The 26,820-nt window shown below is 40.3% G+C and overlaps 1 protein-coding gene across 1 annotated transcript; it reads left to right on the forward strand.

The window, feature by feature from the left end:
• Positions 1–54: 54 nt before the first annotated feature.
• LOC117983253 (uncharacterized) lies at positions 55–25,231 on the forward strand. Its single transcript, XM_069499398.1, has 16 exons — positions 55–433; positions 2,458–2,561; positions 3,218–3,353; positions 4,225–4,302; positions 4,609–4,728; positions 5,569–5,727; positions 5,978–6,100; positions 7,119–7,268; positions 7,712–8,044; positions 10,399–10,544; positions 12,626–12,894; positions 13,045–13,125; positions 13,538–13,815; positions 15,220–15,333; positions 16,193–16,355; positions 17,669–25,231. The coding sequence occupies exons 1-16, from the start codon at positions 350–352 to the stop codon at positions 18,391–18,393; spliced, it is 3,063 nt and encodes a 1,020-aa protein (XP_069355499.1). The 5' UTR covers positions 55–349; the 3' UTR covers positions 18,394–25,231.
• Positions 25,232–26,820: the final 1,589 nt, after the last annotated feature.

A 26,820-nucleotide genomic window follows, 5' to 3' on the forward strand; every position in this document is an offset into this window, starting at 1 on the left:
TGGAAACACTGCCACCCATGCCACTAATAAAATACCATAGAGATAGTAGGTATATCTAAGTAAAATACCTATTTAAAAAAATGATGATCGCTTTGTCTGTGTGGGTGTTTTTCTAGGCTTTCCTAAAATGTAATCAGTTCTTTTTTTTTTATAATCTTCCTCCAGTAATGCTTTGAATAAATTAATTCGCACTTTACATGGTTTGTGAAGATTGAGAGTGAAATCATTGAAATTAGGTGAAATATCTACGACCTTGAGTAAGCAACAGCTGTCAGTTGAACATAACCAATCTTAGACAATAATTATTTGAGAAATGGTTTGAAAACAATTCGTAGCGAAATATTCCATCATGAGAAATGTGGAAGCTCATCTTCTAGAAGAGAAGATGGACGAAGCCGTCACGCATTATATAAATTCCCACCAAGCCTCGGAGGTAAGAACGTAAAATATTCGACAAAAACAGTTTTTCTACTAAACTATGTAGGTAGTACATTGAACACCTACGTTTGATATAAAACAGGATATGAATATTAATGGTTTTGTTACGAGAATGGATAGCCATTTATCGCTTTCATAGGTCGTTGGAAAAATTCACAGTAAAGATTCCCTGTGATGAATAAGTGATAGAAAATAGGTTACTGAACAGAATTAATCCATAGAGTTAAAAACCGGCCAAGTGCGTGTCAGGCTCGCGCACCGAGGGTTCCGTACTACAGTCGTATTTTTCGACATTTTGCACGATAATTCAAAAACTATGATGCATAAAAATAAATAAAAATCTGTTTTAGAATGCACAGGTGAAGCCCTTTCATATTGATACCCCACTTGATATAGTTATTTTACTTCTAAAATTGAAAATACTAATTATTAGTTCATGACCACAAGTTAATTTTTGTAAGAGATGTAACCCTAACTTCACTGTTTTCAGATTTTTTTCCCTTATGTCTGCTATAAGACCTACCTACTTGTCAAATTTCATGATTCTATGTCAACGGGAAGTACTCTGTAGGTTTCTTGACAGACCGGCAGACAGACAGACAGGCAACAAGGTGATCCTATAAAGGTACCGTTTTTCCTTTTGAGGTAAGGAACCCTAAAAATATAGGTTGATTACATGCAATACTGGACCTAAAACGTTCTTTACATAAAGTATAGATAAGATATGAACTATGGTTGCTTAGAAAACTTAAAATCATGTAATAATTTGTTACATAAAATAGAATGTGAATTATTATTTCTACTACTTTCTCATACTTGGTTTTTGTGACTAATAAGCTATAACTACATATGTGTGCACATGTTATTTATTATTTACTAACTGATGCCTGCGACTTTACCCATGTGAATTTGCATTTTTCAAATGCAGTGGGAACACCTTGATGTTCCAGAAAAGAGGTATCTTATGTCAGTTATCAAGCTATGTCTGTGCCAAATTTTGTCAAGATTGGTTCAATAGTTGAGCCATAAAAATAGACAGACATCCAGTAGTTTGAGCTGCGCGTTGATAATTCAGTCAGTCAGTCAGTCACCTTTTCCTTTTATATACATGTTTAGATGATGTAAAATATAATATCACTGTGGTTTGTTTGGTAGATAACAATTGATGTTATCATGTTTTGATTATCTATCACAAACATTATTTAACAAAAATACTTGTCTTTAAAATTATTTAGTATTTTTTAATGTAAGTACAAAGTTATGAGCATCGATCTCGAAGGAGATAGCAGATTTGTAGAGCACTGTCTCGGTCGTTGAGACCAACAAAACGTCATATGGGTATGAGTGACAGACTCTCTACAAACCTGAAATGTCATTCTAAAGGCAGATGTTCATCACTTTCGGCTGTCTACTGTAAGTACTTATTTAACTAAGATTGCCTTCCCAGCATCTGAGAAGGCAAGGATGCTGTACAAATTAGTATTAAGAGGGCTTAGGCTAGAGAGTAAGACATTTTTGTATGTGGTTTCTACAGGGGTGACATGCACACTTTGTGACCCACTACCCCTATAAATAATTAGATTAAAAAAAAGAATTTTCACGTTTTATTTGTGCTTTAATCTATACATTGTTAAAAAACCAGCCAAGTGTGAGTGGGACTCGCACACGAAGGGTTCCCTACCATTGTACAAGAAATAATGTTTTAATTTATTTTGTGATGTAATCACAAATTTACAGTTTCGGATTTTTGCCTTTACTTATACTATAAGACATTATTAATGGATACTAAAGTTTAGGTTGAGTGGAGAACGCGTTTAAGCAAACGTAGTGTGGGAAGCCCTCCGACGACGATATAAAGAGGCTGGCGGGAAGTGGCTGGATGAGGAAGGCTGAGGACCGGGTGTGGTGGCACTCTTTAGGGAAGGCCTATGTCCAACAGTGGATGTCCACAGGCTGATGATGATGATGACTAAAGGTTAAGCTGGTTCCTCATATAAACCTGATGTCTCATTGTTGCAGTCGGTCCACGTGGACGCCAGCACCCTGGCGCTCAACGTGCAGGAGGATGCGGGCGGCAGAGTGCTCACCCTCATGCATCCTCAGAACTTCTCCCAAATGAGCAGGTACAAATAAACTCAACCATTGAAAACATGCTCCTTTTTGAAAATCGGTTAAAAAGCCATAACATGCGAGCCATAACTAGCTGATGTCCGCGACTTCGTCCGCGTGGATTTAGGTTGTTAAAAATCCCGTGGGAACTCTTAATTTTCTGGGAGAAAAAGTAGCTCTGACCAAATTTCATCAAAATCTGTTAAACTGTTGGGCTGTAAGTAGCTAGCTGACAGACAGATGGACAAACAGACAGACAGATACACTTTTATACAGTTTTATAATTTAAAACCACTCCATTCCCTTTTGAGAGAAGGAAATGCGTAACGGATATGATTAGACCGCACGGCGCTTTAGGGCCTATGTTTTTTGTATTTATAGACTAGCCCTTGACTGCAATCAGACCTGGTGGTGTGTGATGATGCAGCCTAAGATGGATATCACTTGCTTTAACAGTGTAGGAAAACATCGTGAGGAAACCTGTATGCCTGAGAGTTCTCCATAATGTTCTCAAAGTTGTGTGATGTCTACGAAGGCCATGGCCAGCGTGGTAAACTATGGCCAAAACCCTTCTCACTCTGAGAGAAGACCCGAGCTCTGTAGCGAGCTGGCGGTGGGTTGATCATGATCATGATGATGAGGTAAATATAGAATCCATTATCGTGTGCAGGCAAGTATCATTGGGAGAGACGGTGGGGGAGGGCGCGTGGGTGGAGGAGTTCCTGGACCAGGAAGGTGGCTTGGCAGCGCTGGTGGCGCGTCTGACTCGCGGCCCGCATCATCACTCGCACGCGCAGCATCATAAGGTTTGTGTATCATTTTAGGCCGGATCCACATATTGGCGCCAATGTTGGCCCCATCACTGTTCACCCAACGTGTGAATCGGGAAATTAGCGTTGCCAACGTTGGGGCCAATGGCCAATTTCCTTTTGAGGTACGGAACCCCTTAAAACTAGTCAAAACACGTATACGATAGAATTTCGTAGCCATGCTAGAACTGTGTCGCCTGCGCGGCTTGCGTCTCTGTATACGCTTAGCCTTATAGTGGTGCTGATTCTGAGTACACCTAAAATTTAGAGTATTTGCATCCTCTTCTTACTAATGCAATATGAAAAGAACAGACACAGTTTGACAGTTTTAAATTTAATTTAGAGCTATCAAACCTCGTGACTTTAGCTGCCAGTCGCGAGCCTATGGTTTAAATTCGAATTCGTAGTGCGCACTAAAATTAAGAGTCTTTAATTTAAATGTAAAATCCTTCAGAAATATTAAAAAGAAAAAGATCCAGATATACTCTAAATTTAGTTTAGAGTAAGACAAGAGAATCGGCGCCAGTGGCCCCGATTCTCTAGTCTCTCTAAACTAAATTTAGAGTATCTGCATCCTTTTCTTTTTACTAATGCTAAAAAGGAACGGAACATGACTTTCACATTTAAAGACTCTAAATTTTAGTGCACAATACAAATTTAAAGAGTAGGTTCGCAAGTGCGTGCTAAAATCATGGGTTTTACCATCTAAAAATTAAATTTAGAAATGTCAAACTGCTTCTGTCCTTTTCATATTACAATAGTAAGAAGAGGGTGCGAATACTCTAAAATTAGGTTGTGCTTAGAATCGGTGCCATTTTCTGAGTAAAATGACGGTAACACCATGGATTTTCTTTTTTGCGATTTCCAGATATCATCAGTGAGGGGCGATGTGGATGGTTCAGTCATCTTAGATACGCCAATGCGAATGTTCAATGGACAACAATTGGTACGCATAAACTCAAAAATATCATCATTTCCTTTAAAATATTGATGAAGATGCAAGAAATTAATGGAATTTAATGGACCTTTCAAACTCAAACTCAAATTATTTATTCAGAATAGGTAAAATTTTACGCTAACTGATGGTCAAAATTTTAATTTGTAAGATGATAGTGGTGATATTTAATACGTACAACAACGTTTTACGTAATCACCCCGCGGGTGTGGTGGCGCTCTTTAGGGAAGGCCTATGTCCAACAGTGGACGTCCGCAGCTGATGATGATGATGATGATATAGGTTTTGTTATGACAGGAGCAACAGTCGGAGTCGATCGTAGTTCAAGTACCACCGCTGCCTTCTCTACCGCCGCTGCAAGATATGAAGAGATGTCCCGACACTGACTGGTTCAGCAAGGACAAAACTAGTCTCAAGGTAAGGATCAACCCATCGCCGGTGCACTACTGAACACGTTTCCGTCCACCTAGGCAGGTGAGGAGGCTGGCGCCTTCTTTCTTCGCTCTGGGCTGGTTTCCGCACTTAAACGTTTCCGTCTGTTGTGCGCAAGCTAGCGCCTTGTTCTAGTTATTTATTTTTTATTGATTACATTGATCTATCTGGTATACATATTGCCAGAAATTCGTGATTTTGGCAAATAACTAGCTTATGCTCGCGACTTCTTCCGCGTGGACTACACAAATTTCAAACCCCTATTTCACCCCCTTAGGGGGTTGAATTTTCAAAAATCCTTTAGCGGATGTCTACGCAATAATAGCTATCTGCATGCCCAGCTCATTCTGTCCAGTAGTTTAAGCTGTGCGTTGAATGTTGATAGATCAGTCAATCAGTCGGCCTTTCCTCTTATTATATTTAGATTAATCAATTAATTAGAATTAAAAAAGTTGTCAGTTTCGCCTTTTTAACCGATTTCCAAACAAGGAGGAGGTGCTTAAATCGGTGCGTTTTAATAATATGTATATATCGGCAAAGCTCTAGGATCGACTTCATTTCTTCTATTGGGCGTTTATCTACAGGGTTTAATAACCCTAGAATCCTATCCCGCGTTCCTATTTAGCCAACATAATTGTTGGCTAAATAGGAACGCGGGATAGGATTCTACACAAGTCTTTTCTCTTACCATCTTCAAACCATATTGTTGTTCTTACGTCTCCTTGGTAACCCAGATTGTGTCATAATGCGCAGACTCCATCAATGTCGTTAAACAACGTTGGCGTTCCGATTACTTCCGAACATCTCTGACATTTTTTTTTGCAGGACGACTCCCAAATGCTGCGCGAGCAAGACAGTCAAGTTCTGGACATCGGCGCTGGCGCGTCCCCCGCGCAGCACAAGCAGAACAGAAAGAGCTTGCCGCACAAGAAGAGGATCTCGCGCAAGCTTCGGCGCACCGCCGGCAACACCACGCCGCAACAGGTATGTGCAGCACACGCGTGTGATGCTGGTGGCTGCAGCACGACATTACGTCTGAATTGACTGACTGCAGTCTTAACTGTGGAGACTCTTGTTCTGGCTTTTTTAAGATTCCACGGGAAGTACCCTATAGGTTTTGCATCTCTTGGCTTGAAAAATAGACAGACGATGAAGTGACCCTATAAGGGTGCCTTTTTATCTGGAGATATGGAACCTTAAAGAATATAATAGGTGATCCAAGTAATTGTTACAGGACATAGTAGTCATAAACTGCAATGAAGAGGTCCCTCAGGAAGAGATCCTGCCCGATAGTTTCGTGACGGGAGTGCCTCATCCGGACCACTTGCCCGAAGACGCGCATCATATCGCGCAGGAGGTACGTGAACCACTGAATGGCTAAACTGATCTCAGAGGGCGCCACGAGAGGTCCGGCCAGTGTCAATGTCAAAAGTCAATTATTTATTCAAAAAAGCCACTACCAAGTAAAAAATTTTTGTTTTTACATGTGTATGTATGTATGAAGTCAAAAGTTATTTTTTACTTTGTAGTGGTTTTGGAAGTCGGTTTTTTATTTTATTTTTATTTTAAGCTTTTTAGTGTACGTAAGTACTCATTGCTTGGTGCCTTAAATATTAATTCACCAGCATAACTTTCCAAATCCACACGGCTTAGGAGTTCATTACCTTCCAGCATCAGGATTGAAGAGTTGGGACTTGGAGTTCAATAACAAAGTCTATGCTCATTTACAATGTTAAAATTCTATGAAGCAATCATAAAAGAAACTAGAAATGAAAGCGTGTAAGCTCGCTCGACTTCAACATACATACCTACACATCTAGAAACTAGGAACAAAAGTTATTTTTACTTTGTAGTGGTATTGGAAGTCGGTTTTTGAATAAATAAAAAAACCGGCCAAGTACGAGTCAGGCTCGCGCAATGAGGGTTCCATACTACAGTCTTATTTTTTCGACATTTTGCACGATAATTCAAAAACTATGATGCATAAAAATGAATAAAAATCTGTTTTAGAATGTACAGGTGAAGACCTTTTATATGATACCCCACTTGATATAGTCACTCACTTCGAAAGTTGAAAATACTAATTATTAGTTCATGACCACAATTTTTTTTTTGTGTGATCTAACCCTAAATTCACGGTTTTCAGATTTTTCCCCAAATGTCAGCTATAAGATCTACTTACCTGGCAAATTTCATGATTCTAGGTCAACGGAAAGTACCCTGTAGGTTTCTTGACAGACAGACAGACAGACAACAAAGTGATCCTATAAGGGTTCCGTTTTTCCTTTTGAGGTACGGAACCCTAAAAAATAATTAATAAATTACTTTGACTTTGACTTTGTTCCTTGTCATTTTACAGTTGATATGTTCCTCAGATGCGCGCGCTGTTCATCTGCCAGCTGTGCGGGGAGTTCTACGGAGACGAGCAGCTGAAGTTCTACCAGCATCTCAAACAGCACTACGAGCCACATGCCACCATCATCATCGAAAACCCTGTCCCTGTACCCGATTTGGGCATAGACAAGGTAAACAGATTTTTATCTTCTAGACCCATACTACTACAACTTGTGGAGGTGGGGTCATTCAAGGGGCGGACCAACAAATTCTTAAAAGGCCGGCATCGCATTGGTGGTTCCTCTAATACTGCAAATGGTCATGGGCGGCGGTAATCACTTAACATCAGGTGACCCGCCTGCTCGTTTGCTCGTACCTCTATTTAAAAAAAAAACTATACCAAGTGGGGTATCATTATGCAAGGACTTTGCCTGTACATTCTAAAACAGATTTTGATTTATTTTTAGGTATGTCTAATCGTTTTTGATTTATTGTGCAAAATGTCGAAGAATAACGACTGTAGTATGGAACCCTCGGTGCGCGAGTCTGTCTCGCACTTGGCTGGTTTTTTTTTTATTATGAAGAATTTCTCTGTAGTTTTTTTTTAAAGAATACCTATTGATTTTGTTTCCAGATGACTAACACATGTATCGTAGACAACGTAGCCAACCTTCCAGACTCCATCGTCGAACTCTCCCTCGAAAGCACCGTACCAAAGACAATGTACCAACCCATAGACAAGCACATCCTCTACACGTCAAGCGATAAGACGCTCAACTACACTAGCAATAAGGTCCAATATTCCGTGGCGAGCATGGACAAGGAAGTACTTGACAGTGATAAGGTGGATTTGTATGAGCCGCTGGAAAGGTTGGAGACTGCGTATTTCTGTACCGAGTGCAACAAATCGTTCAGGAAGCAGAGACAATGTGATGCGCATATAAAGGAGGCGCATTCTGATCCAAAGGTATGTTGAACAAAGTTTTTTTTAATATTTACAGACTCGCGCTTGGCTCCAATCAGACCTGCCCCCCAATTGTGTAAGAATAACCATTTCATGGCTATCGCATTCGTCAAGAAATTCTGCTCTTTGATTGGTTGATTTGCTGTTTACATTTTTTCACAGCCAATCAAAGGGCAGAATTTCTTGACGATTGCGATAGCCATGAAATGGTTATTCTTACACAATTGGGGCTGCTGGTGGCAAGTGGTGATGCAGCCTAAGCCACACACGGACAGCTTAGAGCCTCAATAGCTCAACCGGTATAGGAGTGGACTGAAAACGAAAGGTCGACGGTTCAAACCCCGCCCGTTGCACTATTGTCGTACCTACTCCTAGCACAAGCTTGACGCTTAATTGGAGAGGAAAGGGGAATATTAGTCATTTAAAAAATGGCTAATATTCTTTTTTTAAAAAAGAAAAAAAAAAAAGCTTGAAGCAGTCATGATGGACTACGTCGAACCGCTCAAGCAGTTGCAACTGCTTCGGGCGGTTGGGTGGTCGAGCAGTCGCCAGGCATACACTGACTGCTCGAGCTGTCGACCGCTCTCGCGCTCATGCTACGTCGCGCACGCTTCCCGCCCGCATTGACATTACTTGAAGCTTGAAGCTGCCATCGAACAGTTAAGCTAACTGCTCGATGGCAGCTTCAAGCTGTTGACTCTGACTGCAAGAGCGGTCCGTGTATGGCCGACCTAAGATGGAGCGCGCTTGCCTAGAAGATGCCTGTTCACTCTTGACTTTAAGGAAGGTAGGTAGGTAATGAAGGAAGGTAGAAGGTAAGGTATGTTATAGTTTTTGTTTTCATAATATACCATCGCCGGCTCACTACAGAGCAAATTCGGGTCTCCTCTCAGAGTGAGAAGGGGTTTGGCCATAGTCTACCACGCTGGCCAAGTGCAAACACACACTTTTGAGAACTTAATACATATAGTCCGCGACTGGTAGACTTTGTAGAGCGTTGTTCCTGACACTCATACCTATTTGACGTTCTGTCGGTCTTAACGACAGAGACAATACTCTACAAATCTGCTATCTCCTTCTAAAGGTCGATGTACATTACTTTCTGCCGCGTACTGTACTACAACTTGTGGATAATCCTAAACTAAGCAGCTCGTTGGAAAGCCTGGAGCATCGCAGAGGCGTAAGCTCTCTTTGCGTGTTCTATCGCCTTTATAGTGGGGAGTGCACTGAAGAGCTTTTTGACCTCATTCCACCCTCCTTTTTCTACAACCGCACCGCGCGCCACCGTAAGGAATTTTACCTTGGGTGTCTGGTGCACTTGGACCATCCGTTGTGCCAGATCCTTCTTTCCACGCACATGCAAACTGTGGAACCAACTCCCTTCGGCGGTGTTCCCTTCAGATTACATCATGGGGTTATTCAAGGGGCGGACCAACAAATTACTGAAAGGTCGGCAACGCATCGGTGGATCCTCTGGTGCTGCAAATGTTGATGGGCGGCGGTAATCACAAGTTTTATAACTGTCGAGAATTGTGCCTTGACTGTGATCTCACCTGATGGTAAAGTAAAGTAAAAGTAAAATATGCTTTATTGTACACCAAACAAAAACAATAGACATATAACAAATACAGCATGTACAATAGGCGGCCTTATCGCTAAAATAGCGATCTCTTCCAGGCAACCTTAGGGTAGAGGATATTATAAAAATTAAAGAAAGCGGAAGGGGTGTACTAATTAAATAAAGTAAATACACATAATATACGTATGTATATATATATATATATAAATGAAAATACAACAGTAAATAAGAGAGGAATAGACGACAGATAAGTGGAATAAAAGCAAAAATAAATAAACACATCAAATGGAGGATAAATAAAATAGCTTCAATTTTGTTTTAAAAATAGATAGTGATTGAGACTGTTTGATATCCAAGGGGGAGAGAACTCCATAGCAGTATAGCGGTAACAGTAAATGATTTAGCATAATAAGAAGAGGAGTGTGTAGGAATTTTCAGGCGTAGATTATTTTGAGAACGAAGAGAAAAAGAGTGTGTATCACATCAGTACTCAAAACGTTCTTTAAGATAAAGAGGAATGGAGGGATTGAACAGTATACAGTAAAGAAGATGAAGAATATGAGTATTCCTGCGAAGACGAATCGGGAGCCACTTGAGCTTACGGCAGCAGTCTAAGATGGTAGTGGGCTAACTTGGAATGTGTATGGCAGTTTTATAAAACTCACTGCATCATCACTTACCATCAAGGGCTAACTTGTGTCAGAATAAAAAAACCTAAGCGCATTTCGCAATCGTGTTAGGCACGTTTCCATTGCGTAATCGAGAATATGTTTTCCAGTTAGACGACATGGGGGAGTTCAGCGAGCCGGAGGATCTGATGGAGGGCATCCACGTGGCGGTGGACGAGAGCGGCGAGCCCTACGAGCAGACGCTGCTGCTCACTGTGGACAATGGGCACGTGCGGCAAGAGCATGTTAGGAACTGGTGAGCTGGCAAAAAGATTGAATCCAGTTATATTTTTACTAGCTGATGCCCGCGACTTTGTCCGCGTGGATCTAGGTTTTTAAAAATCGCGAGGGAACTCTTTAAGGTGACGCAGGACGCTCGACCGAAATTGGCAGCGCACATGGGTAACATGTTTGCTTTTCACTTGACATTGTATGAGAAAGTTGAGAGGCACGATGATTTTCACTGAAATCAAGCGCGCGAAAAGGGTTTAGGAAAAGTATTTTTGAGAAAAAACTGCTGAATTTATGTTTGCAAAGTAAAGTTATTTCAACTAATGAATAAATAAACAACGTCTAATGATAAATTGTTTTAGAATTTTCATATCCCTAATCTTATTTATTTACGCCCAAAGTTGTCATTAATTTAGTGTTAAAATAGGAATCTTTTGAGCCTCGTAACTTTTAAATCAATATTTTTTTCAATATTTTATATATCAATAAACCTAGATAATGACGAGGTAAATCGATATAATTCTTAGTTTTGTGCGTACAATATCGAATGTTGTTGTATTTTCTCTCCTACGTTTGTATGGAGAAAGCACCGAACTGAGCTACCTTAAGTAGCATATGTCCTTCCCTGGGATGTAAACTAACTCTATTTTTTTTTATCTTTTTTTTTTTTCAGATTTTTACATGTATAATATTACAATAAAATTTAAAGCTAGCCTTACCTAATTACTATATAAATCATGACCGCGTGGAATGGTGCCAAGAATACTGGCTGCATTTCCGCGCTGGACAGCCAGGCTGATCCGTTGCGCAAAAAATGAGCCAGCCCTTCTGTCACCAGATGAGGCTATTAATCGCGGTGAAATGTCTCGTAAAAAAATTTTAGCACTAAGACTCCATGGCCCCAGGGTCTCCACGGCAAACGGCACAAAAATGTAACTCTCTATAAGAGAGGCATACTTGCGCCGCTTGCCGTTTTCAGCTGTTTCTGCTGCGGCTCCCGGTCTTGATGCTAACTAACTCTATACCAAATTTCATCAAAATCGGTTAAACTGTTAAAGTTAAAAGCTAGCAGACAGACAGACAGACACACTTTCGCATTTATAATATTAGTATGGACTAGATAATGCCCGCGACTTCGTACGCGTGGATTTAGATTTTTAAAAATCCCGTGGGATCTCTTTCATTTCCCGGGGTAAAAAGTAGTCTATGTCACTCTCCAGGTCTTTAACTACTATACCCATGCAAAAAATCACGTTGTTCCGACGTGATTGAAGGACAAACCAACAAACAAACACACTTTCGCATTTATAATAAGGGTGCTGATTTTGAATAAACCACTTGATTAGATTTGAGATGCTGATTACGAAAATAAAGAATTTTTAGGGTTCCGTACCTCAAAAGGAAGGTCTGTCCGCAGTGGCGTGCAGGTCATAAAGGCATAAATGCAGTGCTTACCCCAGTTGTAATGGCTCAATGCTAATTTCATTATGACCTGCCAATAAACAGGTTCTCACCTAACTAATGCCTACCCTGGCTTCAAACCCTGTGCACGCCACTGTCTGTCCGTCTGTCTGTCAAGAAATCTACAGGGTACTTCCCGTTGACCTAGAATCATGAAATTTGGCAGGAAGGTGACCTATAGCTGACATTTGGGGAAAAATCTGAAAACCGTGAATTTAGGGTTAGATCACACAAAAAAATTTAAATTGTTGTCATGAACTAATAATTAGTATTTTCAACTTTCGAAGTGAGTGACTATATCAAGTGGTATCATATGAAAGGTCTTCACCTGTACATTCTAAAACGGATTTTTATTTATTTTTATGCATCATAGTTTTTGAGTTATCGTGCAAAATGTCGAAAAATTACGACTGTAGTACGGAACCCTCATTGCGCGAGCCTGACTTGCACTTGGCCGGTTTTTAAATTAAAGATGGCCGACAACTGTTGTTGAACAATTGTGTTTTTAAACTCAAGGCACGTCTAGGTCCAAAATTTCTAGGTTCAAAATTTCAACTTTCTAGATCCGGGTTAGGGCTGGACATTGATGAGTCGGTCCGTGAATGAGTTAGGACTTTTCTCTTTATATGTAATCATTTTCCCCAGGTATCTACGCAATGGTGCAAGCCCCGGAGCTGTTTCGCCCCTCTGCGCTTGCGGGGGGGCCGGCTACTGCCCCGCCTGCACCCACCCCTCCCCACCGCCGCTGCACCCTCCCTTACACCCACAAAATATCTCACAAACCCACCCGAACACCCAACCCACACAAACCTCCCAACCGACGCAAACCACCCATGTGTCGCAGACGAGTCAGACCCAGCCGATCATACACGCGACCAGTCCGACGACTAGTCTAGTGAGCAGTCACTCGACTAGTCACGTGTCGCATCCGCAGGCGACGCAGGCTACTAATAGTCAACGGACTATTGAAGCTAAAGGTATGTAACCCGCACAAACTAGCCATGTGTCGCAGACGAGTCAGACCCAGCCGATCATGCATGCGACCAGTCCGACGACTAGTCTAGTGAGCAGTCACTCGACTAGTCACGTGTCGCATCCGCAGGCGACGCAGGCTACTAATAGTCAACGGACTATTGAAGCTAAAGGTATGTAACCCGCACAAACTAGCCATGTGTCGCAGACGTGTCAGACCCAGCCGATCATACACGCGACCAGTCCGACGACTAGTCTAGTGAGCAGTCACTCGACTAGTCACGTGTCGCATCCGCAGGCGACGCAGGCTACTAATAGTCAACGGACTATTGATGCTAAAGGTATGTAACCCGCACAAACTAGCCATATGTCGCAGACGTGTCAGACCCAGCCGATCATACACGCGACCAGTCCGACGACTAGTCTAGTGAGCATTCACTCGACTAGTCACGTGTCGCATCCGCAGGCGACGCAGGCTACTAATAGTCAACGGACTATTGAAGCTTAAGGTATGTAACCCACAGAAACCTCACGCTTCCTCACATAGTAAAATCAGAGCTTCAAAAGTTTACTTTTCTATTCTAGAAGAAGTCCTCCAAAGAATATTCGACGCTAACGAAGAACCGTCAGAGGGTACATTCCAAGACAGCGAGATCCTCGGAATCCAACCAGAGTTACATATAAAGGAGGAAAGTCCTTCCAAAGGGAAGGACAAGAAGAAACCCAAGTCCTTCGAATGCCCTCACTGCCGCCGGGTGTTCCAGCATCGGAACAGCTTGCTGTACCATATCCTGATGCATAGCGAGAAGCAGCAAGTCTGTCGAGAGTGTGGGAAGAGCTTTTACACCGCCAGTGCCTTAAAGGTTAGTTTTCTTATCAGTATCCCAAATAGGGTCCAAAAATTAGACACAAGAAATAGCAGCATTTAACACTTTAGCATGTATTTTTATCAAGAAGAATTTTATCCGGTTCGAAGGACCAATATATAAAATATTGGTCCTTCGAACCGGATATAATAATATAGCAGTGGAATTAGATCAGGTTTGAAGGGCCTACGAATAATTGTTAGTGAAACTCAACATGATTACACCAGATACGAGGAGATCTATAGGCGAACCTGTGTGACTAACAGCTCAACGAGTCTTCAAGTTGATGTAGTAATGGCCACTGTCCTTGAATAGAATGTGGTGGCCTGACATGGCTTGAAGAACTGATAGGCGTTAAGGTCACAAAACGCTATACAAGTGAACGAGGGCTTCAGGCGTACCTAACGATAGGCGTTAAAAACGATAGGAAAGGTAATTCTTTTTTTTTTTTTTTTAAAAAAAGAACATTAGCCATAATATTCCCCTTTCCTCTCCAACTAAGCGTCAAGCTTGTGCTAGGAGTAGGTACGACAATAGTGCAACGGGCGGGGTTTGAACCGTCGACCTCTCGGTTTTCAGTCCACTCCTTTACCTGTTGAGCTATTGGCCCCGATTCTCTAGTCTCTCTCTAAACTAAATTTAGAGTATCTGCATCCTTTTCTTTTTACTAATGCTAAAAAAGGAACGGAACATGACTTTCACATTTAAAGACTCTAAATTTTAGTGCACAATACAAATTTAAACAGTAGGTTCGCTAGTGCGTGCTAAAATCAGGGGTTGTACCATCTAAAAATTAAATTCATAAATGTCAAACTGCTTCTGTCCTTTTCATATTACAATAGTAAGAAGAGGGTGCGAATACTCTAAAATTAGGTTGTGCTTAGAATCGGTGCCATTGGGGCCAATTCGCTGGTACACAATCTCTAAACTAAACTAAAACGACACGTCTAAATCTATTGCTATCCCTTTCATAATGTTGATTGCGGAAAAGGATAGCACTAGATTTAGACCTGTTAATTTAGTTTAGTTTAGAGATTGTGCACAAGAGAATCGGCCCCAATGGCACCGATTCTAAGCACAACCTAATTTTAGAGTATTCGCACCCTCTTCTTACTATTGTAATATGAAAAGGACAGAAGCAGTTTGACATTTCTAAATTTAATTTTTAGATGGTAAAACCCGTGATTTTAGCACGTACTCGCGAACCTACTGTTTAAATTTGTATTGTGCACTAAAATTTAGAGTCTTTAAATGTGAAAGTCATGTTCCGTTCCTTTTTTAGCATTAGTAAAAAGAAAAGGATGCAGATATTTTAAATTTAGTTTAGAGAGAGACTAGAGAATCGGGGCCAATGAGGCTCTAAATTCTGAAGGTATTTTAATGATCTTTTTATTTGTGTAGATTCACGTACGCGTCCACAGTGACGACCGGCCGTGCAAGTGCGAGGAGTGCGGCCGCGAGTTCCGCCAGTGGAGCGACCTCAAGTACCACAAAGCCTCTTTACATTCCAACAAGGTATACACCCACAAAGCACCCACCAACACACACAGCAGTACACCCACAAATACACTATGTGGCCGAAAGTAATGTACATCGACTTTTAGAAGGAGATAGCAGATTTGTAGAGCGTTGTACCTTTAAGAAAGGTTGGTAAAAGACAAGCCTTGGCAAGGAGGCGCGCACCCCGATTGACAAGCTGCGCGATTGCGGGAGAATGACAGCTACAATGTCACGATCGCAATCATTTCTGATTGGTTACCGCACACTCACTATTGGCTACAATGCATTGTTGCAACATGAATCGCACAAATTCAGCCAATCAGAACAATTGAGATTGTAATAATGATTGATGCAGGTTTTAGACAATCGCTCTACAGGTCGATCGAGAAGACTATACATATGTCGAGACGACTTTATTCTATATTTCCTAATTTTATGATAGTGTTTTTAACTATACTTCAAGGAATAACAATAATATTGAATACATATCAAAAATTGCGGAACCGGCAGGATTCGAACCTACGTCTTGACCGCTAGGCCACGGTTCGCTTGCTGCCAGTGACGAGTGATATGTATGTTCACTCAGTGCTGAAGTGACTATTAATGCCATCTAGTAGCAACACGTTGCAGTTATCGAAACTAAGCATCTTTAACTCACGATATCAATGCATTCAAGAGTTCCAAGTCAATATATAATAAAACTTAAAGCTAGCCTTATCTAATTACTATATAAATCATGACCGCGTGGAATGGTGCCAAGAATACTGGCTGCATTTCCGCGCTGGACAGCCAGGCTGATCCGTTGCGCAAAAAATGAGCCAGCCCTTCTGTCACTATATATTCAATATATTCAAGTTTGGACTTCTTGTTGCAGAAAAACTTCAAATGCGAGTTCTGCGACAAGGAGTTCGCGCGGCGTTACTCGCTCAACGTGCACCGTCGCATTCACACCGGGGAGCGCAACTACAAGTGCGACTTCTGCAACAAGACCTTCCGCGCCTCCTCCTACCGCCTCAGCCACATGAGGACTCACACAGGTGATTTTTTTTTTACCATTTTTTTTTTTATTTTTTTATTTATTGGACACACAAAACAGATTATGACAATAATTGATAAAGTAATACAAGCCATGAATAAAACTAGTCACTCTCCAAAAAAAGTGTATACAAACGCAGTTATTAGTAATGGACGTGTACGAAGTTAGTAACGGACACACTATTAAACAATACCTATACTATAATAAAAGAACATAGAACTGAAAATTTGTTAAAAATCGAACACCAAATAAAGTACTTACGTGTTATTGTGTTAGTTATTATACAAAACAAAAACGTATTAATATAAATTATAAGAACCTAGAAAACAAAAATATAAGTGAATTACATTAATTGAATTAAAAAGTAGAATTACGTTATTATATGGTTATTATATTTATTATAGGTATACGCTTGACCACAATCACACCGGATGAGAAGTGATGATGTGGCCTAAGATGGGACGCGTTTACCTAGAAGATGCCTATTCACCCTTTTTTTGTTTTAAAGATACCCGGGTTGTAATTGGTAGGAAACACATATCGCGGAAGAGTATTCCAGTAAGATTAAGAAAGTGACGTGCATTTTAAAACCAATATCTATATAATATCTAAAAGGAAAAGCTGACTGACTGACTGACTGACTAACTGACTGATCTATCAACGCACAGGTTAAATTACTGGACGGTTCGGACTGAAATTTGGCATGCAGATAGCTATTATGACGTAGACATCTGCTAAGAAAGGATTTTTTAAATTTCAATGCCTAAAGAGGTAAAACTGGGGTTTGAAATTTGTGTAGTCCACGCAGACGAAGTCGCGGGCATAAGGTAGTCCAAGATAAGATGGCCGATTTTGTTTTAAGAAATCCATATTGGTGTTTTTTTAACATGCTGTATAGTAAAATTGTGTTTGTGTGAGTACTATGAACGTGCCAGCTTTTAGTAGGTAACCGACCTATAATGACCGTTGACCTATATTGAGGCTATTTGTTTAGCTATTGATCAACCCATCGCCGGCTCACTACAGAGCACGGTTCTTCTTTCAGAGTGAGAAGGGTTTTGGCCATAGTCTACCGCGCTGGCCATGTGCGGATTGGTAGGCCCCACACACCTTTGAGAACATTATGGAGAACTCTCAGGCATGCAGGTTTCCTCGCGATGTTTTCCTTCACCGTTAATGCAAGTCATATTTAATTAATTAAAACGCACATAACTCCGAAAAGTTAGAGGTGCCAGGCCCGGGATCGAACCCCCGACCTCTTATTAGAAGGCGGACGTCCTAACCACTAGACTATCACAGCTTTTTCTTTTACAGGGAGCAAACCCTACAAATGTCCACAGTGCGAAAAGTGTTTCCGAGTTGCGTACGACTTGAGACGACACATGCTCATTCACGACAAGGTGCGCGTCAGGCTCGACGACCACAAGGGCAAGACGAAAGACGTCGACAAGAAACCCGCCGTGGCCATCAAGCTGGAACACAATCCCAAAGCGGAACCAAAATCACCCGAAAGCGACGAAAAGAAAAACGAAAAACTTCCCATACTAAAAAGTTTGCTCGACAAAAAACTGCCCAAGTCCAAAAAGAACCCGAAAAAGTCCCCCAACGTCACCGTCCAAAACAAAGAGGGACATTTCAAAGTTAACTTCCAAGACGTGTGCACTCGGCCAGAGCAGTATATATTGAGTGATTTCAGACAAAAAGAGACGGAAGAAATCATTAGGTTACAGGAGCGAAGCGAGGAGCGAGACGTAACTAATCTTAGGTCGTTAAAGACTCAACAAATGTGCGATATTGTTGACAGTAATAAAATAGTTTTCAATCGGGAAAATACTGATGGGAAATTACAGATTTTTACCCAGATTGAAAAGAATAAGGACTACAATGGACCTATAGTGGCTAATTCCATGTCTCTAAATGATATTAGGGGTCTAGAAAGGGAAGTGGGTAGAGATGTAAGGGAGTTGCAGGGGGATGGAATTGAGACTGTGTTTTTCGAAAGGTTATCAGCTTATTGTAATAACATACCGGCCGTATGAAACAAGTATTGGAAGAGGACTGGGTATCCGCCAGTCAGTTAGTTACACTTTGGACTATTAGTGAATTTTTTATTATTATTTTAGGTTTTTTTTAAATTGGGTTCGTATATGGTGTCGATTCAGGTGTCAAAAAAAATATTTTTGACTAGCTGATGCCCGCGACTTCGTTGGCGTGGAATTAGGTATTTTTAATACCGTGGGAACTTTTTGATTTTCGGGGATAAAAAGTATTCCAAATGTCAAAATGCGTAGTGGAGCGGAGCGGACCGTGAATTGGCCATTCACACAGTTTCCACTCATGCGGAGTGGGGATTTCGTGCACTGTGATTGGCCAATTCACGGTCCGCTCCACTCCACTCCGCCCAGCTCCGCGTCAATGGAAACGCACTCTTAGTAGCTCGGATTTGTTGGCAGATCCATCTAAATATATAAAAGGAAAAGGTGACTGACTGACTGACTGACTGACTGATTGAATGACTGACTGACTGACTGATCTATCAACGCACAGCTCAAACTACTGGACGGATCGGGCTGAAATTTGGCATGCAGATAGCTATTATGACGTAGGCATCCGCTAAGAAAGGATTTTTGAAAATTAAACCCCTAAAGGGGTGAAACAGGGGATTGAAATTTGTGTAGTCCACGCGGACGAAGTCACGAGCATTAGCTAGTTTTAATATAAATGCCAAAGGTGTCTGTCTGTCTGATACATTTAATAATCAAATGTAACAGACAGACAGCCATGCAATAAAAAAATAAAAAATGTTATATTAACTTTTTGTAAAGATATATTGTAAGAGTTCTAAGCTATTGCAATATCCGGCAAGACATATTGTATGTCCAGCTTTAGAATGAGACTAGCTTATGCTCGCGACTTCGTCCGCGTGGACTACAAAATTTCAAACCCCTATTTAACCCCCTTAGGAGTTTAATTTTCAAAAATCCTTTCTTAGCGCATGCCTACGTCATAATAGCTATCTGCATGCCAAATTTCAGCCCGATCCGTCCAGTAGTTTGAGCTGTGCGTTGATAGATCAGTCAGTCAGTCAGTTACCTTCTCCTTTTATATACACTCGGCGTCAAAAAAATCGCACCTTTCAAAAAATCTACTTCAAACAATTTTAAACCTTATTTGACATCAATAATGAGGGTCATGTTGGGTATCATTTGAAAGGGGATGAAATGGAGAGCACAAAAACAATTCAATTAATTATTTTTCTTTTATTGGAACAGCACAAAAAAAGAAGTTTATGAAACAGTAAAAATCCTTTATTAAGCCTTAATTTAAAACAGATTAATTATACAAAAAAGAATACAAAAAATGATCTTAAAAATAATCTAAAATCTAGTGTTACCCCCCCTTGCCCTGATGACGGCTTCCATACGATCCCTCATGGATCTTATCAATTTTAAAATGTCTTCTTGAGGGATAGTGTTCCATTCCTCAATAACAGTATCTTTGAGTTCCTGGAGAGTCGTAGGAGCGGGATCACGAGACCGAACCTTGCGTTTTAAATGGTCCCATAGGTGCTCAATCGGGTTCAGGTCTGGACTTCTTGCTGGCCAGTGCATGACAGAGATCCCAACCTCTTGAAGGTACTCGCGCACAATAATTGCAGTGTGAGCGCGAGCGTTGTCGTGCATCAACATGAACCCCTCGCCAACAAAACTGGCATAGGGGACCACATGTTCTTCCAGGATCTCTGTGATGTACCGGTGAGCAGTCAGTGACCCTTGCCCGCGAGCACCTCGAGCCCGGGAGACGCAAACAAGGTCGGTTTTGCCGTCGGCAGACATGCCGCCCCAGAACATACAAGAACCGCCTCCATATTCCACCGTCTCCTGGATGCAGGCTTGGGCGAATCGTTCACCCTGTCTTCTGTACACTCTTTTGCGTCTGTCGTTGCAGAAAAGGCACACTCTCGTCTCGTCTGAGAAGAGAACAGCTTTCCATTGTTCGAGGGTCCAATTGACGTGTTCGCGAGCGAATTGCAAGCGGGCTCGCCGATGCTCTGCGGTCAATTTGGGACCCGTAGCAGCTTTTCGCGCCGCTATTTTCTTCTCCCTCAGTCTTCGTCTAACCGTAGACACACTCACAGTTCTTCTGTTAGTTGTCTGGAGCTGCTGTCGCAACTCAACAGCATTTAAGAACCGATTTCTCAAAGACGTCACTATGATGAATCGGTCGTCTCTCTCCGAGGTGCAGCGACGTCTACCAGACCCATGTCTTCGGACGAAGCCACCGGTCTCCAGGAAACGCTGGTACACTCTTCGAACCGAAAAACGGCTCAAGTTGAGTTGCCGAGCGACATCACACTGCCGCATGCCTGATTGCAGTAGTGCAATCACTTGGGCGGCCTCATCAATAGTGGTATCCATCTTCAAAGGTATTTTTCTTGGGAATGAGCTTCTCGTGTGTCCACTTCAACGGTTAGATAGCGAATGACCCCGATTGTACCTGTATTGACCATTTTATACCTACAAAAGGTAGCGCAACTAGCGGCTGTCTTAAGAAGCAAAATTGTAAGTGTTTTCTTCTTCTTTTTTTGTGCTCTTCCAGTAAAAGAAAAATAATCAATTGAATTGTTTTTGTGCTCTCCATTTCATCCCCTTTCAAATGATACCCAACATGACCCTCATTATTGATGTCAAATAAGGTTTAAAATTGTTTGAAGTAGATTTTTTGAAAGGTGCGATTTTTTTGACGCCGAGTGTATATAGATTTCGCTTTGTAGAGCGTTGCTTCTGTCACTCATACATGTGACGTTTTGTCAGTCTCAATGACAGACACAACTCTCTACGAAACCGCTATCTCTGTCTAAAGATCGATGTACAATATTTCCGTCCGGGTACTGTACACTTGGGCACCAAAAATCGACACCTAATTTTACTTTGGCAGAATTTAATTTTTTTTTGGGTACTGGAAATGTTTTCGAGCGGTTCTTAACAATATGCTACCTAATGCATCTGTGATAGCGTTTACTTATATTATAATAATGTTATTATGTACATAATAGTATACGTTTTGAGGCCAAATACTTATCAGAGCTTCGAGTGTAAGTTTTGAGAAGATAATATGTTTTTAATTTAACTCTGTTTTAACCTCAGAATAAATACCTGTAGTCAGCCCTCTTACTGTAAGAGCGAGATAGCTAAATGCATTTAAGCTCTCATTAGAACGTGACAAAATGATTATGTCTTGTCCTTATCACCGTGGCCGCTTTTATGTTTGTCAAGATGTATTTTGTACGTGAGATATTGACAAACAACATTTTTTTTTTAAATAGATATAGCGAGCAAACGAGCAGGCGGGTCACCTGATGTTAAGTGATTACCGCCGCCCATGAACATTTGCAGCACCAGAGGAGCCGCCGATGCGTTGCCGGCCTTTTAGGAATTTGTTGGTCCGCCCCTTGAATAACCCCATGTTATAATCTAGTGGGAACACCGCTGATGGGAGTTGGTTCCACAGTTCCGAACATAACCTCACTTCATGTTGGTTCAACATTTAGTGAGGTTATGTTGACTCAAGTATTTTAAAGAAATAATTTATTTGTTTTGTTGTTTTTGAAATTATTTTGCAATGGGTTGCAGTATACTAGGCTACAATGGCCGAAGCGAACGTAAAAAAGACGGAATAACATTTCACAAGCAAGCTAAACACATCTCCCGGTTTGGTGGATACCGGGTCTTAATTATGTTTAACGTATTGATGTGCATTGTGCACGTCAAGTACACGCTATCCCTAATACTCCCGTGGTGGCTGACTAATAGTATTTGTACGGGTTTTTAATAAATAATTATTAGTAAGTTTTTTTTTTTTAATTAGTTACCTAATAGTTACGAAATATGAATGTGTTAATTTATTTTTGTCAAAATTCATTACATAGTTAGTTTAATTCACATCATAATTTTATTTTTTAATATTTTAGTTTTGCTTTATGATTATTTTTAGTTAGTTTATTAGACATGTGTCCGCTATAGCTTAACTTAACTGAAAACCGCTGCCGTGCCTATAGCGTACCATAGCGTTATTGTCGTAGCTAGCAACGGTTTTCAGTTATCATCTATGACGAACCACCTGACAACGCAACACTGCCAACTGGCAACCGACAATGCATTGTTTGGTTTTTGGGTAACTAGAAACGCAATAATTATGCCTTCTCTTTCTTTCTTTCACTGAAAGCTGAGAAGGAGCGGTTATTGGCTACCGGCTTAGTAACTAAGAACTTGGTAAACCAAAGCCGACCTTATCTCTATTACGCTAAGGCTTAACTGTACAAGTACTTGTCCATTACAATTTGATCTATCATTCTAAATACAGTTAGCCTTAGAGTAATAGAGATAAGGTCCTCTTTGGTTTATCAATCTTTATGAAATGTTTTTGGTTAACTGGACTGTGGCAAACTATTCATGCAGGCGTCCACTATAGTTTGACCTATGTCAATGATCAAATTAAACTTTACTGCTATGAACTTAAGGTTGTGATTACTTCACGATATTCATGAAAGTAAAATTGGTTTTATTTTAGTGAATATGCGCGCGCTAGCTATACAGACGGTATTGATACGGCAGCTAGCTTAGTTACTACTACGGAAACCGCTGCGCGTTGCGCATATTAAATTAGTTGAAACACAACTCTGATACCGATATTCGGCAACGGTTAACAATATCGGTATTGAAACTAAGTAACTGTTGATTAACCGTTGCCGTAAATAGCCAATAACGCCCATCTTTATAGTTTATTAATCACGGGATTAATTTTTCTTTAAAATTTTGCTTGTCGATTACTTTACGATACGTTCACATCACACGTCACCATAAAGCCTGTGAGTGCGAGTGAGCGCGCAATATACTCCGTTACACTCACACGTTTTACTAAGAGTATTATCTAAACGGATTTTAACTCTACAGTTTTATACACTCATCCGAACAGAGTTCGTGAAAATACAGTCCGAAGTTGTCATAGAACTATTTGTATGGTAGGTTATGTTATGACAAAATATGACGTAGACATTTTTCCGTACCTCGAGAGGAAAAACGGAACCCTATAGGATCACTTTGTTGTCTGTCTGTCTATCTGTCAAGAAACCTATTGGGTACTTCCCGTTGACCTAGAATCATGAAATTTGGCAGGAAGGTAGGTCTTTTACCAGACATGACGGAAAAAATCTAAAAACTGTAATTTTGTGGTTACGTCACAAGAAAAAAAAATGTGTTCATGATCAAATATTGCTATTTTCAACTTTCAAAGTAAGATGACTATACCAAATGGGACATCATATGAAAGGGCTTTACTTGTACAGATTTTTATTTATTTTTAGGCGTAATAGTTTTGATTTATCGTGCAAAATGTCGATAAAATACGATTGTAGTACGGAACCCTCAGTGCGCGAGTCTGACTCGCTCGGTTTTTTATATCCGTATTTTCATGGATTCGGATCGGATGAGTGCGTAATCGCTCTTAATAACTGATGTTAGACTTTATTATGTCTAAGTTTTATTTATGTAAAAACTTACGCTCGACGGTCTGTATGTAAACATAATTATTTGGAATTGTAAATATTTAAAGTATGAAATAAGATCAAAATCGTAATAAGACTTATTGTTATTATTGTTTTTTAACGTTCCATTGGTGATTCTGTTGTTTTTCGCCTGACCTAAATTTAGAGTATCTGCATCCTTTTCTTTTTAATATTGCTAAAAAAAGACGGAACATGAATTTTACATTTAAAGACTCTAAATTTTAGTGCACGCTACAAATTTAAACAATACACTCGCGACTGGCAGCTAAAGTCACGAGGTTTGACAGCTCTAAATTAATTTAAAAACTGTCAAACCGTGTGTCCTTTTCATATTATATTAATAAGAAGAGGACGCGAATGCTCTAAAATTTAGTTGTGCTCAGAATCAGTACCAATGGGGCTAATTCTCTTGTACACAATCTCTAAACTAAACTAAATCTAGTGCTATCCTTTTCCGCAAGCAACATTATAGGATAGCAATAGATTTAGACGTGTGATTTTAGTTTAGTTTATAGATTGTGTACAAGAGAATCAGCCCCATCATGAAACTAAAATAATTGACCTAGTTCATTGAGTACCTAACTATACTTTAACTGTAAAAATAGCGCAGCAAATAACCGCCGCGTAAACTTTTATTTGTATATAAAAAGCGAATTTTTATGGAATGTTGTAAAATATAAAGGCTACTTTACATTATAAGCGTTTTTTATAAGACCACTCGACCTCTGTGGAGAATTCCTGTTAGGTTTTTTTAGGGTTCCGTACCTCAAAAGGAAAAAATTAACCCTCATATGATCACTTTGTTGTCCGTCTGTCTGTCAAGAAAACCTATAGGGTACTTTCCGTTGACCTAGAATCAAGAAATTTGGCAGGTAGTTAGGTCTTAGCACACGTAAAGGAAAAAATCGGAAAATCTTTTTGTTATATACCTACCTATAATGAATTTATATATTATAACAAAAAGAGTGATTTAAAAAAAACTTATAATGTGAAGCTGACCTAATGGTTGCTAATTCAGAAACTGTCAATTTATTTACAGTACGCGGCAGAAAGTAATGTACATCGGCCTTTAGTATGACATTTCGGCTCTGTAGAGCGTTGTCTCTATCACTCATACCTATATGACGTTTTGTCGGTCTCAACGACAGAGACAATGCTCTACAAATCCGCTATTTCCTTCTAAAGGTCGATGTCCATTACTTTCTGCCGCGTATCTATAAGTTTCGTGTACAACTGAATTAGTACTTACTATTGACATGTTTTATACAGTACTATACGATATTAATTTAATAAATAAGCATAATCGAATTAAACCTTGTGTTCTAATTATTTATTTACTAGCTGATGCCCGCGACTTCGTTTCGCGTGGATTTAGGTTTTTAAAATTCCTGTGGGAACTCTTTGATTTTCCGGAATAAAAAGTAACCCATGTCACTCGCCAGGCTTTTAATTACTATACCCAAAAAAAATCACGTCGATCCGTTGCGACGTGATTGAAGGACAAACAAACACACTTTCGCATTTACAATAAGGGTACCTACTGATCTACTTCTACATAGTTTCTACAGCGGAAGCGTTTCTAGCGAATATCTCGTAGATTAAAAATCTGTTCCATGAAAATAAAGTCATGAAGGAATATTGGTAGAGATGTGAAAATTCATACTAATCATCTCAAGGTAAAGCTTCTTTGAACTTTAAGTTACTAAAAAGTTACTCTTAGGTTATAATTTTCCCATATAATATGGCCGTACAGTACTCAGCAGAAAATAATGTACGTCGCCCTTTAGAATGTGATTTTGGCTGTGTAGAGCGTTGGCTCTGTCACTCATACCTATGTGACGTTTTGTCGGTCTCAACGACAGAGACAGTGGGGCCGATTCTCTTGTACACAATCTCTAAGCTAAACTAAAATATCACATCTAAATCTATTGCTATCCCTTTCATAATGTTGCTTGCGGAAAAGCAAAGCACTAGATTTAGACCTGTTAATTTAATTTAGTTTAGAGATTGTGTACTAGAGAATCGGCCCCAATGTCTCTCTACAAAACCGCTATCTCTTTCTAAAGGTCGATGTACATTATTTTCTGCTGCGTACTTAGGTGCTAGAATGGCGACCTCGCACCGGAAAGCGCAGCGTTGGAAGTCCACTAGTTGGACAAACGAGTGGCAGGGGGCCGCTGGATGCCGGCGGCGCAAGATTGTTGGGTGTGCAAGTCCCTAATTGAGACCTATGTCCTACTGTGGACATCAGCTATCGGTTAATGATGATGATGAGTGTGGAAGATACCTAACTCGGAAACGGTGACACAAGACAATATTTTCATTTTCCGAATTAGCCACGTGGCGGTAAGTTATGAAGACTGAGTCAGCTAGAATTATTGGGTTAGTAGCCTAAAATCTTGGCATTGGCTAGAGCACTGACCTTATACTAAGACAAGTAGGTACGCTGGATTTGCGCTCGCCGACCTGATTTTGAGAAGCAATTAATTTTCGCCATTTTGGCATTGATATAGGTACATCTAAATAGTAAATATATAAAAGAAAAAGGTAACTAACTGACTGACTGATCTATCAACGCACAGCTCAAACTACTGGACGGATCGGGCTGACATTTGGCATGCAAATAGTTATTGGCACCGATTCTAAGCACAACCTAATTTTAGAGTATTCGCAACCTCTTCTTACTATTGTAATATGAAAAGGACAGAAGCAGTTTGACATTTCTAAATTTAATTTTTAGATGGTAAAACCCTTGATTTTAGCACGCACTCGCGAACCTACTGTTTAAATTTGCTTGTGCACTAAAATTTAGAGTCTTTAAATGTGAAAGTCATGTTCCGTTACTTTTTTTGCATTAGTAAAAAGAAAAGGATACAGATACTCTAAATTTAGTTTAGAGAGA

Source organism: Maniola hyperantus, chromosome 6, assembly GCF_902806685.2.
Source record: "Maniola hyperantus chromosome 6, iAphHyp1.2, whole genome shotgun sequence".
In the NCBI taxonomy this organism is placed as follows: Eukaryota; Metazoa; Arthropoda; class Insecta; order Lepidoptera; family Nymphalidae; genus Maniola; species Maniola hyperantus.